At 35.5% G+C, this 17217-nt stretch overlaps 1 protein-coding gene across 1 annotated transcript in view; it reads left to right on the top strand.

The window, feature by feature from the left end:
* mRNA-cap (RNA guanylyltransferase and 5'-phosphatase mRNA capping enzyme) overlaps positions 1–17217 on the top strand; it is a 106171-nt gene that overhangs the window by 23053 nt on the left and 65901 nt on the right. The window contains exons 3-4 of the mRNA XM_081769214.1: positions 5061–5263; positions 13887–14079. Of these exons, the coding sequence (XP_081625340.1) occupies positions 5066–5263; positions 13887–14079 (391 nt within the window). The 5' untranslated portion in view covers positions 5061–5065. The remainder of the gene's footprint in view (positions 1–5060; positions 5264–13886; positions 14080–17217) is intronic.

Raw genomic sequence — 17217 nt, 5'->3', positions numbered from 1 at the left:
AAACCATTATCAAACTCGACTCAACTCGAAACCCGCCCTGGAAAACAGCTTGATCTTGATCGCTACGCGGTAAACGATTCGTCTTTAGTCTGGTTACGTTAGGTTTCTTTGTCTCCGCTTGCAAACTTGTATGTTGTATTTCTTCGATTCAAAATGTCTTTCGTATTTCTTTTATGATGTCGGAAAAGTTTACATTAATAACTTGAGTTTTTTCTTAAACCATTGGTTCACAAGTTTGTTTTTCTCCACACGAAACTACAAATATGACAGATTGAATTCTCATACTCTCTATTTCCTTCAAAGCAGTGGCCATTACCTGGTGAAAGACTTATTTCCACCACGATTCATATTAACAAAAATAAATTCATTTTTTGGAAGCGGAACTTTCACTTTCCGGATTTCGAAAAATTATGGAATTCAGTTAAACTCCATAATTAAGAAGAATTCCGAAACTCGGGAAGAATCCGGAATCTAGAAAATTCCGGAATTGAGAAAAACTCTGGATTTCGAAAAAATCCGGATTGTTCCAAATTCCGGAATGTTAACGAAATCAGAAATTTCTAAATTCGAGATTTTTCCGAATTCCGGAATTATTCCAAAATTGGAATTTCCCGAATTCCGAAATTATTCCAAAATTGGAATTTCCCGAATTCCGGAATTTGTCCGATTTTACTTTCGGGAGTCCGAAAAGTAATAATTCCGAAATTGGCTATCTCTAGTTTATACACAACCTTTCAGAACACTAAGCTAGTAGCTGTCTACAAACAAACAAGTAATGCAAAGCATTTTGTATCCTGCAATACGTCATGTATTAAAATCCGACAGCAGTTTCAGTATCTATCCAGAAATTGCATGTATCTAGTTACTGGAAGCTGAGGTATGAAGAATTGTATTGTGTCTTAATTTTTTCTGTCTTATACAACCCTGCAAACCACTGAATATCTAAACGGCTTTCGTTAAATCCAAGTTGTAGTACTCACAGTTACATCCATTTGTGTCTGTATGATCGTGTTACTAAAGCTTACTATATGACAGCGTTAGTAAGTGTTTCTCTGCTCTCCCGTAAAGTTGTGATACGATCTACTACAGAATAAAGAACCAATTATCAATTTAACCAAGTTGTTGTATTACTACACATCTGCTTCCGCCTCTGTCAACTCTGGCCGATCTCGTTGACGCGACATATTTGCTTTTTTATACCCCTTTCTTCGTTTACTGAACTAAACAGTAACTATTCTGAAATATACTACTGCGCATGCCTCGTAGATAAATATTTCTGATGCCAATAGTTTCCGTGTTGTCCAAGGAATGTTCTTTTTCTTATTCCCAGCATGACCCTATTATTACATTATATGAAGAGCATGTAGGTCTAAATACCTCATGTATTACATAGAATGTAGGTTTAACTCTTCCAGCAAAGAAGAAACATGTGATCATAGTATACAACCCACAGAAGTGATAGCTGGCAATACAGTGGTCGTTATCCCTAACGTCACAGAAAGTGAGCAGTGCCCTCATCGGTGGTCTAGTGACTAGCAAGTTCGCCTTTGGTGTATGGTGTCCCGGGTTCGATTCCCGGCGGGAGAGTATCTATGATTTTTAACTGTCCTCGATGTTTCTGTGTTCGTGTCCCTGTCGTTATAAGTTATTAGAAAAAGCAAGTTAAACGAGTGAAGCAAGTAAAATTAGCAATAAGTAAGTTACTAAAACACGTTCGGTGAGTCAGTTAAAAAAAAAGCGGACAATGAACTGGCTGTTCGCGCCGTCCATGCGAGTTCTAATCAATCTCGGCTTGATTTTTTATCCATTTGAGAGAAAGTATTGTTTCTTTTCGCCAAGGTTGTCATTCTTTTTGTATTTTTCGCTGTCGTTCACAATTAAAGTAACTGGCTATTCTTATTCTTTCTACGAATGAGGGATCTTCTCTTTGGCTTCATGTCAAACATGCACACGTGATGAAAAGACGCTGTCGATGATAATAATAATAATAATAATAATAATAATAATAATAATAATAATAATAATAATAATAATAATATGAAATATTACTAGCTAACTCGTGTGTGTATTTCGACAATATAATTTTATATTATTATGTGGAAATAAGTAAGGCTGGCTGGCGCCCCCCCCCTAATTTTTTCGATGCGCCTTATGGGTCCACGGTGTCCAACGTTGGTCCCATCTCACTATCACCTCCTGTTCTCTCGATATAAGTTATCGACATTTTGCCTAAAGAGGGCTCTGCCGTGGCTCCATGACTACCCATGACAATGACTCTTCCTTCATTTTGCATTGAAATAGCTTACTTTTCTGATTACTATGAGTGCATACTGTCCAACGTCGCTCCCATCACTCTACAATTTCCCGTTCTCTCGATATAAATTGCTAATATTTTGTTTGTAAGGGAGATATGGCGTTAGAATTATTACGTTTGAAGAAAAATTGAGGAAGATATTGCTTTGCCACAAACAACACCTATTATTATTATTATTATTATTATTATTATTATTATTATTATTATTATTATTATTATTTTACTTACCACTAATGTTGTCTACCTTTATTTGCAATGCAATGTGTTACTAAAAAGCAAATCAAATAACATTCCTCGCCATTTACGCCCCGAACTCGAAATACGTGATTTACAGTTCTCTGTGTTAGGCGAAAGCACATTTATTATATTATTCTTTCAAATAACACGTTTCACAAGTTACTTCACTTTCAATGTGTAATTTCATATCATCACTAACAATCATCTTGTTCCGATACGAAAATAACCCCCTCCTGCAAAAAAGAAAAAAAAAAGCCTGACCGCAGCGAAAGGGCGTGAACCTTCTTTATGCGATTAATCGGGTCCAATATTTCAATAAGTCTCTGCACACAAATATTTCAGTAAAAGAGGAAAAGTTATTCAAACTTTCTAAATACCTATTTATGGTCGAAATTTGGTTCCCTTGGAAATTTTGGAGAGTTTGAAGGGCCGCCATTTTGAACATTTTCATCTGATTATTCTGGTTAACGAACTCCTCAAGATATTTCAACAATTAATGTTTGTGCCAAGTTTCGTCTCAATCCGCTGAAAATTAGGGTGGTTATGGCATTCAGAAATAGCGTTATATATATATATATACAGATAGATAGATAAATAGAGACACAGAAGGAGAGAGAAAATGTTTTGCTCTCTTCTCGCTCCTGTGGTGCGTCAGAGCTAACCCGGGCCCCTTTGCAAAACGTATTGACCAGCCTAACCTAAACACAAACCTCCTACTTGCTAACGTAGAAACGTGGTCGGGAGGTGTAAGGCATGTAGAAATTGTATTTTTAATTACCATGAGTATGGTCTACTTCCATGTTTTTCTTTTTACTTTTTGCAGCTACATCGGAACGTTCAATTTGTATTCTTTACTATTTGCAAATGGCGTTTACATTCAAAATATGAGGAATTTTGGTAGCATTTGTTCGGATATTCTTCTCTTTTGAAATGAAGAAAAGAATAAAAGCAATACGCAAAGACAAAAAGTATTATCAGTACTAAACATTACCAATAATAATTGCTACGAAAGACTAAATACGACCTCTTTTACCATCTCTCATGAGCTGCATGTATTATTAACAAAAATTTTTAAAAAAGTCCTCACCGAAGATTCGAACTGGCGACCTTTGCATTTGTAAGCCAGCACCTTAACCACTACACCAAGATCATGGCATGTTGATCGTTTAGTTGTCGGTGTACTTGTTGTATTTGTGTTTTATGTTCCCACTTCAACAATTTTTACTCTTTTTTTCTAAGTTGAACAGCTGTTTCTGGCTTTCTCTTTTGGTGTCGTCCTTTATTTACACTATGCACTGTTCGTATTCACAGCTTGTGTCCCTCTACAATGTCTTATTCAGATTAAACTTTTCTTTTTGCCCCTCAGTAAACATTTGATTGATTTAATTCTCATACTCTCCACGGATGGAGAGCAGGAATGCCAGACTCGAAAAATAGGTGTACATTTACTTTCCTGACAGATAATACATTGAAAAGATGGCATCCATTTGCTCAAAACTATTCAAATCGGAATCCTAAAAGTTGAAAGAAACTGATCAAAAATTGACTTCTTTGCCGCCCAAAAATCTAGTTTTACGTCTCACGATTACATCCTGTAGACTTAAGGAGACTAATGGGTTAACGAAAGTGAATGCTTGTGAAAAAAATAGGTGGAATGAGAATGTGGAAGGAAACTGGAGGACCCCGAGAAAACCTCCGAACTTGATGATATCCATCATGAACTCATATGGCAATGGATCCAAACGAGACTTCTAACACGAAGTGAACACTACCTGTGAGCCACCGTGCTCCTCGTACGAACTTAAGGAATTAGCATTAAAAAGTACAATCTTAGATTTTGCTTGGCTGTGAGTAACAGGCGCGTGCCCATAAAATTTTTTGTGTGGGGGGGTCCAATACTACAAGCAACTACATATATATAGTATTAAACGGGTATTATTCTGCACCCGAAAAGACGATAAGTAATTGTAAAATACCTTCACTTATATTTTCAGAAAAAATGATAGAACTATTAATATTTTTATAAGAGAAAGAGTACAGGTGAAGTGTAAGATCAAATTTTCATGCTACATATTCCAGTTAAACAATTATAGTTTTATTGAGAAATTGTACAAATGTTCGTTGAGTTAGGAAGTTTTTCTTTAAGGGGGGGAGAAGGGGGATCCGGTCCCGGTGGATCCTCCGTTGGTGCGCCTCTAGTGAGTACTGTGCATTTTTAGCACTACTCGAAGAAGAAAATAAATTTTATGTTACCATAATATAATCAAACTAATTGTAATAATAATATTTGGGGTGTGCTAGAATAGTTTTTGTTGTTATGAGAACGTTTGTAACATAGATATAATCAATATATGTTATTCAAAGCAGCAATAAAAGGTTTCTAAGAATAACTGGTAGAGTTTCTTGTGTTTTATGTCATTGTATGAGTTATTTATTTATACTGCACGCTAGGAAATATACTTAAAATTGTGTTAAGTAATTCGTTTTATATGTTCCTCCTGTATTGCAGATACCATGGGAAGCCGCCAGGATGGAAAAGGTCCTGGCCCTATTCCTCCTCGATGGCTACACTGCCCAAGAAAGGCAGCAACTTTGGTAGCGAATAAGTTTCTTGCTTTTAAGACACCTTTGGATAGCAAGTTTGATGATCAAATTCCAGAAGAATGTCGGTTTCCTCCAAAGATGCTTTTCAATTCAATGAAGAGTTATAAAGTAAGTAAAATAAACCAGAAAACCGTTACAATAAATTATAAATAATATTGAAGTAAAACTTCAATATTTTAATTTTAAAAATAATAAGTGGTAGAATTAGGAAAGGACGTGAGCTGTAACGTACATATGTCGCCCATGTAGATGACTGAGATAACAGAACAGCAGTAAGTTGGAGTAGTGAAGTGACTCTTTCACTCATTAGTAATAAACGTAAAATGTTCACAGCATATCCTATGTATAAAACAACAGTGAGTTATTTATTGAATAGTTGCTACCAGTTGTTTTAGTTCGTATAATATGAAGAAAAAAAGAAAGGAATTTACTGTTCTTTCTTAAATGGTCTACCTTTTTTCTTAACCACACGAATCACTCTTAGAGGGAGAAAGTTATTTTAAAATCAATATTGAATTTGTTTTTGGTGAATTTATTTATTTAACAATCACCAGATACAGCTAAATTCTAGTTTCAAACGATATATCACGAGACCACTTTCCCATTTAAAAAAATAAAATGTTGGATTCAAAATTACCACTATGATAGTCGTATGCTCTCGTAGGCAAAGCCTACCCAGAATAGCAAAGGTGCAGATTTCATCTCATTCCCTAGGCTTTCAGCGGAAACTCCAAGAGACAAAGTTCGACTTTGCCACTCGCGTTTCAGACAAGACGTTAAAAACATGAAAATGTGGATAAATATCGTCTTAACATAATATATATATATATATATATATATATATATATATATATATATATATATATATATATAAAAGTGAAGGTAATATGCAGTTGCCAACAAAAGAACATACCTGTCACATCTTGTTCCTTTCCAGAACTCCGCCGAAACAAATGGGCGAATTGGAGTGTTTTACTTTGAAAGAAGTCAGATAATTCCATTAGTTTCACTGAAATAAGATAATTGAAGGAAACGTTACCAAAGCTTCTACTACTCGATTTGCATTTGTATGTGTGTCCGTGTTCCAGGCAACTCTCGTAAAATTTATCCAATTTTGATGAAACTTGGGGAGAGTTTTCCTTCCAGTTGCAGAAATCTATTGTTTGGGGCTGCAATTCATCAGGTATAAGGGGAAGGGGTAAAATCCACCCTGTATAACTTGTTTAAACGTGTATATACATGACAATTTTCCAATATAATCACGTAAAAAAAATTCGATTATGAAAAGTTAATGTATATTTTCTTTATGATATTGGGAATATCTCCACAGCTTAGGGTTAAAATCTGTGAAGAGTAGAAGCGTGAATTCATCTCTCCGCCTTTTCAATTTCAAAAATATGTTGCATGATAATTTTCGTTACAAAATGTGCATTTTCTTTAAGGAAGTTTACCATATGATTCAGAGAATTAGTGTTTTCAACGTTAAACAAGAACATTTGTTAAATAATTCTTTCCGAAGTTATTGACAAGAGAACTTACATGCAGTGAATATGCAGTTTTATTGGCACTGAACATGTTAATTAAACCCTTAAAGAAAGCAGTTTCAAGTCCAAAGGAACTTCTCGGTGTTTAGATCTCGTTGTAATTTGGACAAATTGATCGATTTTAAACTCTGGATCATTAATGTAGAATAAAATTGAAATTTACTGTGTGTTGTGTTGTATTGTATATTAGGCCGATATTTTGGTATACTTCTCTTCACAAATACCTAGATTGCCTTCCAGAGACTAAATAATTACCCTAGGTCGTTACGAATTCCCTTAATTTTCTCTCCATTTTTGCCACAGTCTGGTGTGGAAATTGAACAGTAATGTTGCAACATGTTTATAAAAATTTCGTTGTAGGTAAACAAAGTATCTACAGTACAGGAAATTATGGTAATTTTAAGTCCCGAATTTGATGTATTTTTTATATTTTTAATTTAGAACGATTTAAAAAAACTATAGAAGCAGGAGAAATACATATAATCTACACATAGACTACAAGACTAACCATGTGCTTTACGCGATTTGTTAATTGTTTTTAACGGCCGATTCGAGTGTTCCCAAAACATGTTTTTGTCGGACTACCTTCCTTGAAACCCAAACTATGAAGAAATTTATAAAAAATATAATAGTAATGATGATAATAATAATAATAATAATAATAATAAATTAATATTAGGAGGGTAGAACTAAGAATATTTGAAAACATTCTGCTGTTTTCTGATGTAACATGTGATCCATCCAATCATTCTTTGACATAGAAGGTTGAGAGGAAACTTGTCTTTGTTTCTAAAAGGTTTGGAAATTTCAAGAATCTAAGTTAAATCACATTTACTTGCAATGTCAGTATTGCAACCTTTATACCATAGTAAAGTTACCTTAGATTAGAATATAATACAACAGAAATTAAACAAAAATTCTTTAAAAAAAATTGCTGCGCATAAGTATGGTAATAGATATCGAGATGCGGGTTTTTGCAGTAGTTTCTTCGTCCAAAAGAATGCATTCCATCTCCTTCGACAACCCTCTGTTTACACCGGATGTTAAAAATTATCCATTTTTGGTTTCAGTCTGTATAAAACAAAAGCGGGAACAGATATCTAGAATTTATATTCCATCTTCTCTTGTTCCTGTACTATGGCGAGAAGTGATGGAAATTTACTACTATTTCTGGTTTAAATATTAATCTCTATAGAGCAAAAACGGTTCCGGTCTCAACACTGATTACTATGGCGCAAAACGGTAATTAATAGAACTAGTTGTCTAATATGGAATTAGTACCGTAAGAATAGGTTCTACGACTTTATTCCTCTATTGCAACCGGAAGTGGTAGAAATTTACTACTAATTCTAGTTGCAGTATTCAACACCATAGAGCAAATATAGTGAGTAATGCCTTTCTGATATGGATCAACGCTCTATAATAAGTTGTATTCCACCTTTGTCGATTGTATTGAAACTGAAAGTGTGGAAAACAATGATTTCTTATTCGAACGCTGATCAACATAGTGAAAAACAATAATAGATAGTGAGAAGCAGGTTTTTGATGTGAATTCAGTACCGCAAAACTAGTTTCCACCTCAGAGTTTACTCCTCTAATGCAACCGGAAATATTAGAAATCTGTTGTTAATCTCGGTTTAATATTGTTTTCCATAGAGCGAAAAAGATAACAATAGGCAACAAATTTTTTTTTCTTTCCAAAATATGGGTTCAGTATCCTGAGAATAGATCTCATCAGAGCGTTACTCTTCTACTGAAACTAGTAAAAAATAGTAGAAATTTTGGCTCAATATTGATTTCTGTATAGTAATTGTAAGAGATGGCAAGAAACTGTCTTTAATTTGGATTCAATATCAGATGAACAAGTTCGTCTCTTACATTATCCCTCTATTGCAGCCTGAAGTTATACATCTCTTTCAATATTGACTTTGCATAGTTTGAAAGTCTACTATAATTTCACACTGTGAAACGAATTCAGTTGTTTTTGTATTATTGTCTATAACAAATAGCCGTATGAATTATATTTCTCGTGTATTAGGACTTTGAATGAAATGAAATGAAATCTTTAAGTTTTACGTCCCACGATTATGCCGGTTAGGCTAAAGGAGACGGTGATGATGAGAGATGAGTGAAATGGTGGAATGAAGAAAGTGGGAGGAAACGGGAGAACCCCGAGAAAACCCACGAGCACGGTGTTTGTCCACCACAAAGTCCACACGGCGCGAGCTGGGATCGAACCAGAGACCCCAAGCACCGGAGGTAAACGCTCTACCACTGAGCCACCGCGCCCCACTATTAGGACTTTGAGGTCCTATTATATTTCTCCTGTGTGTCTAAACAGATCTCAATTAATTTGCCAAATTACAGAGTTTAGTATATTTATGGTGCAGAGTAAGAACATAGGGGCCAGTTTTTGGCGATTTTACGGTTAAAACAAGGTTGCATATGAAGAGGACTGCGTTAGATACTAAGTTCCGGCGGCGGAATTTTTCTTCACAGTGGTAGCACCGCTTTATTGTATGTTTACAAGTATAGGGTTACTAGTGTGAAACAGGGTACGCACTCATAACAGTCAAAATGTGGGGAGACAGGAGTGTGAAAAAAAAAGAACACCTCTTTGCACTGGAATGTTTTAGCATACAAAGTTTACACATTTGAACATCCATAATTGTAAACTATGTAAAATTAGGGATACCATTAACCACAAGATCTATTAATTACATGTGAAATAGATGTTAATAATGTATGAATCACTGTAGTTTTCACTTTTTCACCATAGTTTCACTTTATTCATCCAGTAAGTTTTTAGTGGAGAATTTTCTTTCAAAAATATTAAGAGGGAGAATTCCCCTCATCCCCCAGGATTTCGCACCCTAGTCTTAAACCATTACAAGTGCTATAAAAGGGTCATAATTTTCTGCCGGTAGAGTATTTCTGCACAGTGTACAAAAGCTGTATATTTTATGTTTACTAGTGTAGCGTTACTAGTATGTAACCATTACAAGTGTTGTAGGAGTTCATCTCAGTGCGAAACCCACATTAAGGTACGCCATATTAATGAAAGAGCAACATATAAGCACTAACTTAACGTAAGCTACTCTACTGTACTATAGCACATGTTAATTGTTTTTGTTTTATTTTATTTATTTATTTATTTATTTATTTGCATGAATTATCGTTTTCATGGCATGTTACTTTACATTCATATTATCAATCTGTACCTAATCATGTGCGAATGTGCCAAGAAACTAAGTGTAGAATCATTTTAAGCAATAAATAAATAAATAAAATGAAGCTGTAGCACAGGTTGGTGTGTTTTTCCCAACAATCATTTATGTGTCATGGTCCGTTTGCTGGCAGATTAACAATCTGTACGCAGTTATTTGAACACTCGTCAAAAAAAAAAAAAAAAAAAAAAAATAACACTGAAGAATGTATTGGGGTATTATTTAAAGCAAGAAAAGTTAAAAGAATTCTATGGAGTGGGCCATATATTCTTAATCTCCACGTGATTTATTTTACAAAATTAACGGCTACTATATTAACAGCGTCCATTAAAAATGGATGAAAATAATGATTGTATTACTGTCCACTGAATATAGTAGGAAAGAAATCAGCTAACTGACAGTCGACATAGGACGAAATGCGAAAAAAGCATATTATTCTGTTTCTCTGTACTACAACCCTCGGTGGGCTTTGGCCTGAAAAATTTGCCTACATTCCTTTATGTTTCTCATTTTTCCTCGCCATCCTTTCACTTACATAGTCTTTAAAGTTTCCATTATGTTATCCACCCATCTCAATTTGAGCCGTCCTCTTCTTCTTCTCATATAAGTCTTCCTTTGTATACTTTCTTGGTCATTGCTATGTCTGCCCTTTACACATGACCTAGTCACTATTCTCTGTGCTTTAATGAATCATCGTATGTCTTCTTTCTCAATCAATATATCGAGTTCGTCATTGTATCTTATTCTACATTTGTCATCTTCCTTCACCGGTTCGTAGATCTTTCTTGGTATTTTCGCTCACATGTCCTTAGAACATAATTATCCAGATATTTTAATGAAAATATGGATTTTTACAGATATTTTGGCTTTTCCGACCTGGTAACGCTGCTTCAGTTGCTGGATCAGGGTGGAGGCATATGATTGCACTCTTCTTTACATTAGGATCACTCTTACAGTGAACCGCTATAGATCATGTGATTCGCAACAGCCAATCAGAACAATTTACCTTTATGTGCGTATTCAGTGACCAGAGTTATGTGATTTCAAACAACCTATCCGAGCCGTTTTCCTGTATGTGTATACTCCTACATAGGGATTGATCGTAAATACTCATAAAAGAGAGCAAGATGCTCTCCTAGAAGACATGAGTGCTGCGTTATCCCGTTTGTACACTTATCCAAAGGAACCGCAGGGGTACATATCTGATCCTGGCTACCCACCAAAGAGAAAAGGTGCTCATCCATAAGGCCATAAATACCCACCTTAGAGGACAAATAACGTCAAAATATTGAAATTTTGAATTTTTTGGCAATTTTTACCCGTCAAAGGGAACGAATCACACCCATTCAATAGAACCACAGGTAACTGGTTCTAAATATATTAAGGGAAGTTAGGTACCCCTCTATTAGACGATAAGCCCCATCTTAGAGCATAAGTGGTGCGGAATAGCCCATCCACATGCATCAAAGGAAAAATGTGGACCACAGGGATATGTATCTGATCCTGGAAACAATGAAAGGGAGTGAAATGTCCTTCTATAGGACCAAAAACACTCATCATGGAAGAAAAATAACGTCAGAAGCTCCAAAATGTTCCAGTTTTTGGCAGTTCTTTACTCATCCAAAGGGACGTGCTAGGACCCCCAAATTTTCAGATGTTCATAAACATCTCCCAAATTTCAAATTTAAGGAATAAGGGTACGTACCCGTCCGAAAATAAAGTTCAATGACCTGTGATATACCACGTGACAAATCTTCTCTAATTGGCTTAGGGCTCATTTGGGCGAACGGGGGTTAATACTACTCATGTTACTCTATTGGCGGCTTTTTCAGGATTTCCTACAAGTGTCATGATGTGTTATTGTGAGTAGGTTTATGAGCAATCAATTAACACAAATTCAAAAACACGCAGAAATCACCAGATATTTCATTTTTCTTGACGCCAGCTCCATGTTATTGGCGACGAAAGAATGATTTCTGTAAGGATAGCTGCAATATTCTTTGCAAATCACGTAAATCATTATTAAAAAAAAAAAAAAAAAAAAAAAAAAGCTGATTTGGAGTTTCTTGAAAAACACTTTCTCACTGCAAGTTGATTCTTCAATATTCCGGTTCAAAGTGCAACGTTCTTGGCATCATGAATCGATTAAATAATATTTACTCATGCAGTAATAAGAACAACACAAGATAGTAATTCAAGCAACGTTTATTACTCACTCATAAATGAGTTCAAAGCGTTGTTTAGCGGTAGATGCCTATGGCCCATTAAGGAAGGTGGAATTGCCTCTGAACGTTCTTTTTCGGGCACGGAACTGCATCGTTACCATACTAATAAATATTGCACGATCCAAGATTCGAAATCTGGCTAGGGAAACGAATTTAGAGATTATTCGATGAAGTTACTGAAAGAGGTGGAGGGTGATATGAAATGAAAAACTAAGAGCTTGTGTCGTTGTACGATTGTACAGTGTAGGCTCGTATTGATTGTTTATATTGCTACATCACTGGCGGGAAGAGCTGTATAATATACAAATATAAAAACCGAGATTCTGGGTGACATTGGTTACTGCACTCTGAACTTGTATACGAATAACTATATTGAGTAAACATCTGTTTAAAGACCTTATCAAAAATATTTGCCTCTTGTATACCTGAAGTAGGTGCAAGTTATAATTTGTGATTGGATAGTGAATTTTTTTGCTTTTGCCAATGAGTTGATTAAATTTCTTCCAATATTTCGTTGAACGTCCTTGTTTTATAAGCGTTACGTAACTTTCAACCATACGGAGATGCGGCGATGTAAAAGATGAATAGGCAGATCACGTGTGCGAAGATACTATAAATATTCGAGCCAGTGTAATGAATGACAGATTGTGGTGGTAATCGTGATAGAAATTGATGGTAGCTTTAGAGGTGTATTGAATGACTTCCGTACAGATGGTGAGTATTTTTTTAATGAATTATTGTCGGTTATTATACATCTTTCAAACTACAAATGATGATATTTGTTTTATAATCTATCCGATTTTCACGTTGAGGGCTCAGTGGTAGAGCGTTCACCTCTGGTGTATGGGGTCCCTGATTCGACCCTAGCTCACGCCAAGTGATTGTGGTGGACAAACACCGTGTGCATGGGTTTTCTCTGGGTTCTTCCGTTTCCTCTCACTTTTTCATTCCACCATTTCATTCATTTCTCATCATCACCGTCTCCTTTAGCCTAGCTGACATAACCGTGAGACCTAAACCTTGAAGATTTGCACATTCTAATTTAGAACTGTGCGTGTAGAATGTATAGTTTGTGTAGCCGTTATTGGGATATGTAAATCTTTTGGCTCGGTCATGGCTACTACCAATAGAGTGTAATACTAAAATATTAAGAAAGCAACTGATAGTAGAGGAGGCAGTATCTGCGTTTGTGATTGTACTTTTTTTTATATATATATATATTACTTTTTGAGATCGGCCAATTTATAACAACTGTTTTGTATCCTCATAGTTATTAAGTGATACATGCTTTTTCATGTAACTGGAACTTAAACTGAATTTGTAGGCTTGAGGAATTGTCAGCCGTTGGTAGTGGAACCACTAGTTCTGTTTTTACTTGCTTAATTTACCATTTTGGCTTTGTGAGGCAGTTTCGTTAGGACAATTTTAATTAGATGATCTTGTGTATAATTTCATATGAAATAAAATCCATGTTTTTTCCATTCGAGAAAAAAAATATATGTTGCTTTTCTTCATCAAGGAAAAGGAGGAAGATTCCAAAGTGCAGTGTAAAACATAGTATTATAAATTAAAATTAACAACGTTTATTCGTACAGTAATTGCTGTTCACATTCATATTTACCTGTGTAAATTGTTGATGAGAACGTCTTTATTCCCAAGAGTTCTGAAATTGAGAGGACATCTTTTCAACGTTATTTAGTGTCATTGGTAATTGTATTTGAAATTTCTGATACAGGTGAAAATTGGTTTATGGATTGATTTAACAAATACAACACGATTCTATGATCGGAAGGAGATAGAAGAGGAGGACTGCAAATACTTGAAGTTGCAGTGCAGAGGTCATGGGGAGACTCCATCTGAAGAACAAACAAAAACATTCATAGAAGTCTGCACAAAATTCATTAGTTATCATCCACTTGAGATAATCGGTAAGTTCATCAATCATTCTGTTTTTCACTTTTCGTAGTCTGTTATTTGTTCTTGTGTAGCAGTTGCTCTCTGATGAACTATTAATTCCGGAATGTTGCTGATGTGCCAGAAGGGCAGCCTAGATAACGAAAAAGCCGAATAGGCCGGAGTCCTATATTACTCTCTGCCGCACCCCTAGCATTAAAAGCGCACTTTTTATACTGAAACCCACTCTTATTCGTATTTTCTTACCTCTTCGTACAGGCCACTATTTTATAAATGTTTATGTACTGTACTGTACGTTTTAAAACTATTACAGAAAAAAGGAAATCTAAGTATTAAAATATTGTACACGTTGTAAGATACATTTTATAATGTCTGAGTTAATTGTAGGAAATATAAACTGATGTACAGTGTACAGTATGAATACATACAACTTTAAAATTAAACATTAACTGAAACGTAGGGCTAAGTCATAGAAGAATGATTTAAAATCATGTTACTGTTCATTAATAAATGATTACACAGATACGAAAAAGTTGTAATAGTCTTTATTTTTCGTTAATTTGAACATTATGTTTGTATCTACAAAGTGAAATTATTAGACTAGTTGGCTGTAGAATGAAAAATGTATTCATTTATTCATAAAATATAATAACTCATTGTTCACTGTTGCTTGTCAAGCCGTGGAATGGCCTTATTAACAATTCTTTCAGTTGGCAATAACACTGTACTAGCCAATGGAAGCTCTCCAGCAGATGACTCGAGTGAAAAATTATACCTAGGTAAAATTTGAGGGTGGTTTCGAGAGTGTTTTTTTTACAGGAAATTGCCTTGAGTTTGAGACCAGATGATGCGTGCAAGATAGAGTGGAAAGACTGAAAGCCGTTCTGTAGTTGACTGTGAATTAAGATATATCGTGTATTGTCAATGCTTACTCTGCACTTAGCAATTAGATAAAATGTTGTGTATAATATTGTAAAGTGTGCCGTTCACCTTGTAACTAATTCGGTGTTCTTTACCTACCAATATATAAGTATGTGTGTTGAGTTGAGTTGATTCTCAGTTTAACGTCCCGTTCAGCAGCGAGGCTATATGAGACGTGGACCTACTGATTAACGTGGAATCCGAACCACATGAGCTCCCGCCGGGAATCGAACCCGGGTCTCCCACGCCAAAGGCGCGTACGCTAACCGCTTAGCCACGGAGGGGCTCAAGTATGTGTGTTGAGTTAAATGATTTATGTTAAGGATAAATCATCTGGATTTTGATTTACATATACAATTTTCCCATGGGGACGTGATGGCTCAGTGGTAGAGCATTCACTTCTGGTGCATGGGGGCCCTGGTTCGATCCCAGCTCGCGCAAAGTGGATTTTGTGGTAGACAAATACCGTGTGCGTGGGTTTTCTCGGTGTTTTCCTGTCTCCCACTTTATTCATTCCACCAATTCATTCATTTCTCATCATCACCGTCTCCTTTAGCCTAGCCGGCATAACCATGGGATGTAAAACTGAAAGATTTGAACTGAAATACAATTTTCTCATGTCAACGCTACATGCATGTTCAGAATTTCCATGTTATCATTCGTATAGCTGAGTTACATATTTTTACATTGACTATTCTTCCAAAGTAATGTTTTATTGGTATTCTTTATGGTGGGATCAAAGGTCAACTACGGTATTTCTTTAATCCCTTCACATTGAGTGCTTGCTACAACAGCGTTTTTGTGTTGTACCTTATGTGAATGCATATGTATTCATGAAACAGCTGTATCGTTGCAATTGCGTTCTAATGATCCCGGGTTTGATTCCCGGACTTGGAAAATAATAGACCACAAAGAAAATCTCCATGAGGTAAGACTAAGATATGAGAGTCAAAAATTATAGCTTCGATTTAAGAAGCAGTCTTTTATGGATGACTGCATCTCCCTGGCAAAGTCATGGAGACGTTGAAAGACGAGTGGATTGTTCAAAAAAAAAAAAAAAAAAAAATCCTCATTTTATTACGGAGATTTTCTAACTAGATCGGATTATCAAAAGTCTACTTTTTATATATAATCGCCTAAGTGTGTATGCGTGTTCATTTCTTCGCTTGCTTTCGTGAGCTCGTTCGTCGTTACCACAAAGGTGGCTGTAATGTCTGTTCTCCATTCCTTTATTTTTTCCTTTGACTAGAATAGTTATTTCCAACTGACCGATGTATGACATCAGAAGCGAGGACAGGAGGGAGAGGGGTAGGTTTGTAGGAGTGTTGACAGTGTATCAGTACTTCTGAATTCGCCGATTAGTATCATCGCAATCCTTGTTTGCCTACCACTGCTGCTTGGACAATATCAGGTTTCATGTATTGCTTGTTGGATTTACTGCGAATGTTAGAAGCGACCTTGACATCAGAAAGCATCGACTTGGAAATTAAAACAGACAAGTAAGAGGCAAATTGCCACCGTTTACGATCAGTATGTTTATTCTGAAAACACAAAACAGGTTAACAAATAATAATAATAATAATAATAATAAAAGGAGGAGGAAAAGAAAACGTAAGCTAGAATGCATCAAAATGTGATGGTTATTGATCATAATTGTCACAACTATAATGTAGTTTTTTAACTTGTTTGATTGTAGATATCTGCGTTGTTTTTGTATCAAAAGAGGTCATTGCATCATGCTTCGATAACAAAACCCTAAGTCACGTCTTTCTTAGACCATTAAGCCATCAATGATATGAACCAGAGATATTTTTCTTTCTTCTTCCTTTCCAATGTTTGGAATTGAGGAATAAAAAGTGTTTTAAGTATTGTGTTTATCAAGTCTAGTTTTTGTACCAAAGCACCAAATGGGTTTTGTGGTGGACAAACACCCTATGCGTGAGTTTTCTCGGGGTTCTCCCACTTTCTTCATTCCACCATTTTTCATTCATTTCTCATCATCACCGTATCCTTTAGCCGAACCAGCATAAACGTGGGACGTAAAACTCACACTACATTTTTTTTCATTTTCGTGTTAATCGAGACTGATAGATCAATACTGGATCAAATTATTACATCAGATAGATACTAGAAAACTACTGCGAATGTTGTACTTCTAACAGTCTCTTTTAGTTTTGTGTTGCACGGAAGGATCTCAAGGGGAATAATAATAATTAATAAACGTAATCATT

The sequence above is a fragment of the Thermobia domestica genome, chromosome 8 (assembly GCF_964235325.1).
Source record: "Thermobia domestica chromosome 8, izTheDome1.hap1.1, whole genome shotgun sequence".
Classification (NCBI taxonomy): domain Eukaryota; kingdom Metazoa; phylum Arthropoda; class Insecta; order Zygentoma; family Lepismatidae; genus Thermobia; species Thermobia domestica.
The sequence above is the reverse complement of the archived record's forward strand: the minus strand, read 5'-3'. Positions and strand labels throughout refer to the sequence as shown.